Source organism: Salvelinus fontinalis, chromosome 32, assembly GCF_029448725.1.
Source record: "Salvelinus fontinalis isolate EN_2023a chromosome 32, ASM2944872v1, whole genome shotgun sequence".
Taxonomy (NCBI): Eukaryota; Metazoa; Chordata; class Actinopteri; order Salmoniformes; family Salmonidae; genus Salvelinus; species Salvelinus fontinalis.
In genome coordinates this window covers 32,123,503-32,134,854 of record NC_074696.1, presented here as the reverse complement: position 1 = coordinate 32,134,854, position 11,352 = coordinate 32,123,503, and the positions used below count along the sequence as shown (strand labels likewise).

General features: G+C 49.4%; 1 protein-coding gene across 1 annotated transcript in view; it reads left to right on the top strand.

Moving 5' to 3' along the window:
• The first annotated feature begins 641 nt into the window (after positions 1–641).
• Positions 642–11,352, top strand: part of LOC129831095 (partitioning defective 6 homolog gamma-like) — a 43,269-nt gene continuing 32,558 nt past the window's right edge. The window contains exons 1-2 of the mRNA XM_055894128.1: positions 642–1,034; positions 5,093–5,315. Of these exons, the coding sequence (XP_055750103.1) occupies positions 960–1,034; positions 5,093–5,315 (298 nt within the window). The 5' untranslated portion in view covers positions 642–959. The remainder of the gene's footprint in view (positions 1,035–5,092; positions 5,316–11,352) is intronic.

Here is an 11,352-nt window from a genome sequence, read left to right as displayed (position 1 = left end):
TAGGCCCAACGCGAAAGTGCCTGTACACAGCCCTTAGTCATGGTATATTGTCCATATACCACAAACCCACAATGCACCTTATTGCTATTATAAACTGATTACCAACATAAATAGAACAGTAAACTAGTATTTTTACATCATAGCCCTGGTATATTTAAGCAATAAGGCCCGGGGAGTATATGGCCATTGTACGAAGGCTAAGAGCTGTTCTTGGGGATGATGCAACTCGTCCCTGAATGCTGATTGGCTGAAAGCCATGGAATATCAGACCATATACCATGGGTATGACAAACCATTACTTTTTAATGTTCTTACTGTTCTAATTACGTTGGTAACCAGTTTATATTAGCAATATGGCACCTCAAGGTTTTGCGGTATATGTCCAATATTCCACTGCTAATGGCTGTATCCGTGCACTCCACATTTCATCCTGCTAAGAACAGCCCTTAGCCATGATATATTGGCCATATACCACAAACACCTGAGGTGCCTTATTGCTATTATAAAGTGGTTTCCAACGTTTGCCACACCTCCTCGGGCATTATTGCATAATAATAATGAGATGTTTTTTTCTCATTGACAGTATTTTTATGGATATCTATACACTGTGATGGCCTCGCGTCCCTGGCGTCTCGGAGGACTGGTGTTTGGGAGGGTTGAACGCTGAAAACATTCATGGAGGAGCTCGATGATGTCATCTGAAAACTCACTCCCCCAAGTCAAAGGCGCCGATTTGTTCTCTTCTTTTTTATTTTCGCCCTAGAGTTTCTCCAATGCGTCGCGGACCACAGCACAAAAGGTAGTCAAATAACGAGGTAGTCAAATAACTGAAGTTAAACTGTAGATAAGCTTTGCTGTCTAAACGACGCGGGACTAAGGGGGTTTGGCGACTGGACATAGAACCAACAGCCCCTTTTCTGTGGGCGAGCGCGTCAACTTTTATTATTCGAACCCCAAAAATGAATCGGAGTTTTAATAAATCCCAGTCTTCCCTGCAATACTTGGACTGCATCGCGGTTGAAGTGAAAAGCAAGGTAAGCAGACTACCCTATCGATGGCACCCATTTAGACACCATCGTGGCATTTAAAAAATTTTTTTGGGCTAAATCAGCCTAAACTACTTCACATACTCTGGAATGGGGTTTGTGGCAAAAGGGACTCGGTGGTGGAGACTGCAGACCATACAACTACTTGTCTAGATTTGACCTGGCACATGCAATGGGAAAACTTGCACTCTCAACAATTAAGCCAGTTGTCTAAATGAAGAATTGGTTGTAAACTGTGGTTTTCACAAGGCAACTTCTGGCGAAAAACCTGCTGAAGACTAATCATGTAAATCCTTATGCCATGGCAGCAGGATTTTTCACTACTGTCACGATTTTCTCGAAAAACTGGTTTTGCAATGAGGAAAGTCCTTTTTAAACGTTAATTATTAGAACGAAAGACTCATGTTAATTTGCAAGAGAGTAAGTAGAGTCAAGACATGGATACTTTCTGAAACGACACTTTTTTTGTTGTTGTTGCTACTAAGTAACCTAGTTGACACTGACAGCGTGTGGATTTCAATAGCAACACGGCAATACACCGACCGACTTTACAATATTCATCATAGCTGTGCTTTCTCAAACAAATAACATTCCAATACAAGTCCTAATATCAATTAATTCAGTTATTTTAATAAATCTGTTCTCATTGTTGCAAAACAACAATCTAGTCATCAATTGATTTCGGCCAGAAACTGTGTGTGTGTGTGTGTGTGTGTGTGTGTGTGTGTGTGTGTGTGTGTGTGTGTGTGTGTGTGAAGTATTCACAAAGATAGTGTACTGGGCTTTAATAGTCTTGTATTAGTGGACCGATATAGCCATCTGCAGCTCCAGCCCCAAACTACTTCCCGCAACAATGCCAGAAACCCGAGACATTTAGTGTTTTAGTTATTAGGACAAGCATCTCTTGACCTGCTGGGGTCTGACTCTGTGAAGCTACCTCTTCCTTTCACACTGTAAACATCACTCTAAGTCTAGAGTATGTGCCAGCTGCCTGCCTACCTACCTACCAACCAACAGACAGACTGGTGATAAGATGAAAAGGTGCTGTTGAAACGGTTTGAGTGGAATAGATAAGTTCAGATACCTGATCTCTAAACTACTGGCCCATGTCTTGCCTTTCCTCCATCCTGACATGTCAAGATATTGTACTGATAGTGTGTTCTTTTACTACTACTATGATATGTTGCTCAGGTTCCTCCGTCATTCCTCTCTATCCTCCTCTCGTATAAGCAAGGTTTAAGATGGAACTGGAGTCTAGTGCATTTGCAGCTGTCTTTCACAGCCTGTCCACTTAGGCAGGTTGTATAATTTTTGTTGTGCATTATTGGAATTTGTGGCTGGCTGTGTTTTGATGAAGGCTCAAGGCTCTCGTTGGTGAAGTGCATCATGGCACCATGCCCACTGCAGAGCCCCTCCATTGTCTCAGAGGGCTGTGTGAGTATTCAGCCTCACTCTAATTCATACCAGGGCTGGAATGCTGATGACCTGCTGTCTCTCTGTCTGTGGTGAAAGGAGGATCTGTTTCAGGAGCCCTAGGAGAGAGTTAGTCCCCCCTTTCTGGGCTCTCTCTCCTGCCTGGGAACCCCTTAAGGATCAAGCAGTTTAAAGTTTTGTTTTTGGGTGTTGTGTGTTTTAAAACACAACCTCGGACAGGTTGAGGGGGAAACTTTAGGAGAAATGTGTCATCGAGAGCCATAGTGGGATGGGCTAGGTTGGGCAGGACTAAACGTGTCATCACAGAACTGTCTGTAGTAGTGGTAGTGAGTCAACCAGTGTCCTCTAGTGACACAACATACATACTCACCGTCACCACTCTATTCAGGCCTGTTGGAGTGTTACATCAGCCAGGTACCGTCTCTCACCACTATCTGATGGAGTGAGTCGCTATCAGTCTCCTGGCGATGTCATAAAGGGTTTTAGTTCCTGCTTCTCACTGACCCAGGATGAGAACCTGTTCTCAGGGGAATTGTTCTGTTTCTGATAACCCCAGACTAGAACAACAGGGCTTCTCAAAGGCGAGCTGTGTTGCAGCGGGCTGGTTTGTCTCTGCAGCAGGTGTTATCTGCAGAGGTGTAAGATGATACTGTTAGCATGTCTTATCTCACCCGGCAGTATCTACCTCACCCTCTTCCCTCCCTCCCTCACCCATCATGGTTCATCTCTCAACCACTGGCATTTTCATCTCCATGCAAAACTGCCCATAGGTCAGCCGAGCAGTTTAGACTGTCACATGGGAGAAATGTGATAAGACTGAAAACGTTGGCGCGCTTAGTCTAGCCTCCATGTCAGTCAGTGTGTTGGCCTAATGGTTGAGCAGTGCAGTCTGTACCTGCCTGGACCTGTTGACATTCTCCTGTGGGGGGGGTTCTTTGTTAGTGTGATGTATTACTTTCAGGTTTTGATTCAAATTTAGCTCATGGCCTTGTCTAGACTTGTAGCTGGCTGATATCCTTTAGGGCCTGTTCAGGTTTAATACACAGGCTGTTCTAACAGCTCAGTCACATGGATGACACAGTAACCTACATAAATGGGGGGGGGATACAGTGACAACCTACTGTTCAACGACTAACATATCTAGCACTTCTAGATTTCTGGTTGACATTTTTCATAACCGTTGAGTCATTAGGGTTTTTTTCTCGCAAGACCTCATTAGCCCAGAAGCTGAGAGAGAACAGTCTGTCACAATCTCATCACTTATTGCTTAATGGAAGGATCAATTGCTGATTTATTTTAGTGTGTGCTCATATGCGACTTTGCCTGTGTGTATGTTTATTTGTGTTTGGCATCAGTAGGAGTTGGATGGCACACCTGGCATTGCACTGCCTCACCAACATGCTCCGATGATATTTCACATTGTAATGGCAGCCTTCATGACAGGCCCAGTCTAACAAAGGTCTCCCAGCAGTCTAACCCAGGCCTCCCTCTAGGACAAACTGCCATTCAGACCTTCGTCTCTGAGCAAATAATTACCGGACCATCGCAGAGTGAAGCACATCGCGCCACCATTCACAAATGACTGAGGTTGTAATGTGACAGTGCTATTGTCAGAGACAAAGCCTGGCTTGTGTTATGCAGGCCCTGTGCCCACGCATACAGTGCTAGAGTTTCTACTGGCCGTGTCAGTCACATGACCACAGCTGTGACCCCTAGGTCAACCCAGCTGCTCTCCGTGGTGGTCCAGTCACACATACACACACAATGACAGGCCAGTACAGACAATCACGCCTCTAGGCATCCTGTCTGAGCAAATGTGTGTGTGTGTGTGCACGTAGTCAGTTTGTCCATATAATATTGCTCAGACAGAAGACCGTGTAAACGTCAGAACAAAATGTAACTGTGTTCGCGTCATCTCATCCAGATAGGCCGGTTTACTGCTGACTCATTCACCTACATTGTTCTTTTGTCAAAGTCTGTTCCCTACTGTCTATATAGTGCAAGTGCACTACATTTGACCTGGGACCTTGGTCAACAGTAGTGGACTATATAGGGGAAAGGGTGCATTTGGGACAAGCCTAAACATCCACTTCCCTCTGCTTCAGTGGGACAAATCAAAGACCTGGGCGTAGCAGTCACATTGTAACAATCTGGCTATGTTCTTACCCGGGTCATCACGTGTGTTACATTGTGTAGACAGTTTAATATTGGTTAGACTGTCTGTGAAGGTCAGAATCATCATGTTGTTTAGACGTCCTGAATGAATATTGTGTCTGTCTGCCAATTCAATTCTGAACGTCATATAACCTTGGTGGTGGTAGATTGTTCTCCAATGTGAATCCGTTGTAAATCACTTCTCTTCATACTTGCAGTATGTTAAGTGTGCCAAAAATGTCACCCTTACATGTTACATCCCTCAATCCTGTGACTGTGATTGCTTAGCTTTTTAGGACTCTCTTCCATCGAGGTTAATTTATGTCTTACTATAGGTTTATAGGCCAGATCGATTAGATTGAGCCGACCTTCTACCTGAGTCTCAAACGGGGCTCAGTGCTGTGCTCTGTCACCCATAGCAACTCTTGCTAAGTCATCCCTATGTGTTGTCCCTGCAGTACGGCGCAGAGTTCCGGAGGTTCTCCGTGGACCGTTTCAAACCGGGGAAGTTCGAGGACTTCTATAAGCTCATCATGCACGTTCACCGCATCTCCAACATGGAGGTCATGATTGGCTACGCTGACATCCACGGAGACCTGCTGCCAATCAACAACGACGACAACTTCTGTAAGGCGGTGTCTACGGCCCACCCACTGCTCCGGGTCTTCATACAGAGACAAGGTGAGGAGGAGCTAGACTAGACCTGTATGGTGTTGCACCTTTCTCTATCCGCAACAATCGTTTTCGTTTACGTCGTCAGTGGTTGTGTAATGAATAGGCTCTGTTTTCTCACCACTAGCTGTCGGGATCCTTTTGTTTGCCTCAAACTGGAGGGGTGGCTGTCCTGTACTGCTGGCCCTCTGTGTGTTTGTGTGTGTGTGGGGGGGGGGGGGGGGGGGGGGGGGGTGATGGTTTAGTCCTGTGTGCGATCTTAAAAGGAAATGCTTGCAGGAAAATGCAGCCAATAGAAAGAAGTTGATGGGAGCCAGTGTGCTGACATACCAGACATTACTGAGAACAAAAGCCCCGCTTGAATGAGAGGTTCCTCACTGTGTAGGGCTGAGCGCTGCTCATCCAAATGCAACACTCCTAAACACTGAATGGGACCCCCACCCCCCGTATACACAAGGCATGTGGAGGCTGCTTCCCCCCGTATACACAAGGCGTGTGGAGGCTGCTTCCCCCCGTATACACAAGGCATGTGGAGGCTGCTTCCCCCCGTATACACAAGGCATGTGGAGGCTGCTTCCCCCCGTATACACAAGGCATGTGGAGGCTGCTTCCCCCCGTATACACAAGGCATGTGGAGGCTGCTTCCCCCCGTATACGCAAGGCATGTGGAGGCTGCTTCCCCCCGTATACGCAAGGCATGTGGAGGCTGCTTCCCCCCGTATACGCAAGGCATGTGGAGGCTGCTTCCCCCCGTATACGCAAGGCATGTGGAGGCTGCTTCCCCCCGTATACGCAAGGCATGTGGAGGCTGTTTCCCCCCGTATACGCAAGGCATGTGGAGGCTGCTTCCCCCCGTATACGCAAGGCATGTGGAGGCTGCTTCCCCCCGTATACGCAAGGCATGTGGAGGCTGATTCCCCCCGTATACGCAAGGCATGTGGAGGCTGCTTCCCCCCGTATACGCAAGGCATGTGGAGGCCGCTTCCCCCCGTATACGCAAGGCATGTGGAGGCTGCTTCCCCCCGTATACGCAAGGCATGTGGAGGCCGCTTCCCCCCGTATACGCAAGGCATGTGGAGGCCGCTTCCCCCCGTATACGCAAGGCATGTGGAGGCCGCTTCCCCCCGTATACGCAAGGCATGTGGAGGCCGCTTCCCCCCGTATACGCAAGGCATGTGGAGGCCGCTTCCCCCCGTATACGCAAGGCATGTGGAGGCCGCTTCCCCCCGTATACGCAAGGCATGTGGAGGCCGCTTCCCCCCGTATACGCAAGGCATGTGGAGGCCGCTTCCCCCCGTATACGCAAGGCATGTGGAGGCCGCTTCCCCCCGTATACGCAAGGCATGTGGAGGCCGCTTCCCCCCGTATACGCAAGGCATGTGGAGGCCGCTTCCCCCCGTATACGCAAGGCATGTGGAGGCCGCTTCCCCCCGTATACGCAAGGCATGTGGAGGCCGCTTCCCCCCGTATACGCAAGGCATGTGGAGGCCGCTTCCCCCCGTATACGCAAGGCATGGGGAGGCCGCTTCCCCCCGTATACGCAAGGCATGGGGAGGCCGCTTCCCCCCGTATACGCAAGGCATGGGGAGGCCGCTTCCCCCCGTATACGCAAGGCATGGGGAGGCCGCTTCCCCCCGTATACGCAAGGCATGGGGAGGCCGCTTCCCCCCGTATACGCAAGGCATGGGGAGGCCGCTTCCCCCCGTATACGCAAGGCATGGGGAGGCCGCTTCCCCCCGTATACGCAAGGCATGGGGAGGCCGCTTCCCCCCGTATACGCAAGGCATGGGGAGGCCGCTTCCCCCCGTATACGCAAGGCATGGGGAGGCCGCTTCCCCCCGTATACGCAAGGCATGGGGAGGCCGCTTCCCCCCGTATACGCAAGGCATGGGGAGGCCGCTTCCCCCCGTATACGCAAGGCATGGGGAGGCCGCTTCCCCCCGTATACGCAAGGCATGGGGAGGCCGCTTCCCCCCGTATACGCAAGGCATGGGGAGGCCGCTTCCCCCCGTATACGCAAGGCATGGGGAGGCCGCTTCCCCCCGTATACGCAAGGCATGGGGAGGCCGCTTCCCCCCGTATACGCAAGGCATGGGGAGGCCGCTTCCCCCCGTATACGCAAGGCATGGGGAGGCCGCTTCCCCCCGTATACGCAAGGCATGGGGAGGCCGCTTCCCCCCGTATACGCAAGGCATGGGGAGGCCGCTTCCCCCCGTATACGCAAGGCATGGGGAGGCCGCTTCCCCCCGTATACGCAAGGCATGGGGAGGCCGCTTCCCCCCGTATACGCAAGGCATGGGGAGGCCGCTTCCCCCCGTATACGCAAGGCATGGGGAGGCCGCTTCCCCCCGTATACGCAAGGCATGGGGAGGCCGCTTCCCCCCGTATACGCAAGGCATGGGGAGGCCGCTTCCCCCCGTATACCAGGCATGGGGAGCCCACTGCAGCGGGCCCCAGCATACAAGTGACTCCATCATTCATGTTTCATGTGAAATCCTCAGTGGAATGTTCACGTCATTGGCTGTGTTGTGTTTCCTGGTGTGCTGTCTCACGACATACTGCTACAGTCCATGTTATGACAATACTCCCACTGATTGTAATACAAGAGGCTGAGCAAAGCGGGGTGTTATCATAGCACATTGCTGACAAAGGATTTGTCTGTTGAAATGATGCCTCTCCAGTAGTCTATAATTTTATACAGAATGAAGAAGCCACAGGAAGATTATACACAGCCTCTCCTAATAAAGAATGAAGGTTTTATTGGGTGTTTTGAAGAGTTAAGTAAAGATGGCAGGGTAAGGTGAACTTATTGCATTATAACTCATGGTGTAAGCATGAGTAGTATTTATGGGATTTTGCTCTGTAGTTTCTTTGGGGATGAGTTAACATTCAGGAGCTGTGTATTGAGGCCATTGTTCTACTAACTTCTAGTCGTACTGAGGTGTATTCCTGCCTGTGTATCTGTGAGTAAATGGTCCCTGTGGTGGCTAGCGCTGGGTCGTACCAGCCTACCAGCAGTGCACCAGGAGCACCCTGTTAACAAGCACCACAGGTTTCCCGTCAGTCACGCTGTCCAAGCGTCTCTGGACCACCTGGAGAACAATCCAGGCCTCTGTCAGAGACGGTCAGTAGTTAGAACAGGCCTCTGTCAGAGACGGTCAGTAGTTAGAACAGGCCTCTGTCAGAGACGGTCAGTAGTTAGAACAGGCCTCTGTCAGAGACGGTCAGTAGTTAGAACAGGCCTCTGTCAGAGACGGTCAGTAGTTAGAACAGGCCTCTGTCAGAGACGGTCAGTAGTTAGAACAGGCCTCTGTCAGAGACGGTCAGTAGTTAGAACAGGCCTCTGTCAGAGACGGTCAGTAGTTAGAACAGGCCTCTGTCAGAGACGGTCAGTAGCTAGAACAGGCCTCTGTCAGAGACGGTCAGTAGCTAGAACAGGCCTCTGTCAGAGACGGTCAGTAGTTAGAACAGGCCTCTGTCAGAGACGGTCAGTAGCTAGAACAGGCCTCTGTCAGAGACGGTCAGTAGCTAGAACAGGCCTCTGTCAGAGACGGTCAGTAGCTAGAACAGGCCTCTGTCAGAGACGGTCAGTAGTTAGAACAGGCCTCTGTCAGAGACGGTCAGTAGCTAGAACAGGCCTCTGTCAGAGACGGTCAGTAGCTAGAACAGGCCTCTGTCAGAGACGGTCAGTAGCTAGAACAGGCCTCTCTCAGGGCCTCTCACAGAGACATTAGTTTGACTCAGTCACAACTCTGTCACTCTTGTCCTATTCTAATGCAGTATGGGTCATCTGGACCCGCAGATTGACTGAACAAACACTTAACTAGACCTTAACCTCAGAGACAACAATACTGCTCACAACAGTCTTAAACGTTCTTCACTCTGTTTTGTGTGACCTCACTTGGAGAAACCTGGAAAGGAAATGATTTGTGCAAAACAACTGAGTGAAACTCTGGAATCGGTTTATAAGACTGAACAGAGCAGGTTAATTTCCCTGACAATGGAGTTCCACAGCCCAGAACCCTTCACTGCCTGTCAGTTTTATAGAGACTTCTCTCTCACCACATGAAATCTGACCCAGCCAACCAGAGTAGACATAGTCAGACAAGGCCCCAAGGGCCAGGTTAGGGGGGATAACTACATCGCCTCCATGGTCCACTGCCATGAGAAGGACCCATTGATGTGCTGCTGCACAGGTGCCCATCACCCCTCCTCCTGGGATCTACGAAGACCCTCAGATCTCTGGGTAATGATACAACATTTTTTTTGTATTTTTACCCCTTTTTCTCCCCAATTTCGTGGTATTTAATTGGTAGTTAGTCTTGTCCCATCACTGAAACTCCCGTGCGGACTTGGAAGAGGCGAAGGTCGAGAGACATGCATACTTCGAAACACAACACTCCCAAGTCGCACTGCTTCTTTGACACACTGCTCGCTTAACCCGGAAGCCAGGCCCACCAATGTGTCGGAGGAAACACAGTACAACTTGTGACCGGCCCGCCACAAGGAGCTGCTAGAGGGGGATGGGACAAGGACATCCCGGTCGGGCAAAACCCTTACCCGGATGACGCTGGACCAATTGTGCGCCGCCTCATGGGGTTTTCCAGTCACAGCCGGCTGTGACACAGCCTGGGATCAAACCCGGGTCTGTAGTGACGCCTCCAGCACTGCGATGCAGTGCCTTAAACCGCTGCACCACTCGGGAGGCCCCTCTTGGTTTAATTTGAATTCTCCCCCCAACTACCTTTCCCAACCCCCCTCCCCGTATGAGTGTGGGGACCTTGCTGCTGCTTTTACAAGGTTGTCTCTCTGACCGGTAACAAGGCCTGTCGTTAGTGTAAAGGGATCAGTCAGTAGCCACATGCATCGGTGCAGCTGGCTTTCACCCGTCCTGCCTGTGCTGTCCATTTGTTCAGTGAGTTATGAGGTTGTAGGATGATCAACTCAGACTGAGGGGGAGAGGCTTAAGGATCTTTCTCCACCTGCTATAATACAACATTTTCCTGGAAAACAGGGAGATCCAGTAAGTTGGAATAATTCCCTGATGTCATTTCCTAGCTCATCCTGTTACTGGAACCACGTCTGTTTTGCAAACTAATGATCAATAAACTGCCGAGATGCTGAAGCTGTGGCCTCGACTAGTAAGCTGGTCACGGTGGAAGAACAGTATTAGCATGGTCCTGTAGACGTATCGAGCAGAGACAGTGGGGAACTCTGGAACAGTCTATTCTAGTGTATGACTGTTACAGTTTGGGAGCTGGGGAAGATGCAACAGGAGTATAAGGACAGAGGAAAAATAGTTTGTGCAAAGGAGTAGTGGAAAGCAGGCCTGTATTCAGGCTCCCTGCCTGAGACCATGTGTGGGTGTGATTGTAGCTGTCCAGTCATGGGGCCCTGCTGGTCACTCACATTAGCTCTGGGTCAGAGAGTTGTAGTGGGCGAGCTTTGTGTGGCCTCCATGGCACTGCAGTGGTGGAGCTTTAGGTTGGGTCTGAAATGTCACCCTATTCACTATATAGTGCACTGCTTTTGAAGAGGGTCATATAGGGTCACAGGCTTTAGTCTTTCGACCAGCTCTGGCCTGACAACTTCTAATGCAGCCCAAGCTGATGATAATGGCTGCATAGGGTTAAGGTTCAACTTGTGAATTGTAACTGAATCTATTGTAGCAATAGATTCAGCTGCAATTTTGAATTTAAAAAAAAAAGTATTATTTCTTTTTCAGAGGGAATTGTCTGGGGGCCGGAACATAATTAGAATAATTTGTACACTGTGAATTGACCAGAACTAAGGCCAAAATCAAATGTTATTTGAAAATAACAATTTCATACAGTTCCTTCAGAAAATATTCACAGCCCTTGACCTTTTCCACATGTTGTTGTGTTGGAAAGTGGGATTAAAATGGATTTAATTGTCACTTTATCAATGATCTACACAAAATACTCTTAATGTCCAAGTGGAAGAGAAATTATAACATTAAAATAAAACACTATCTTCATTAGATAAGTCTTCAACCTCCTCAGTCAATACATGTTAGAATCATTTT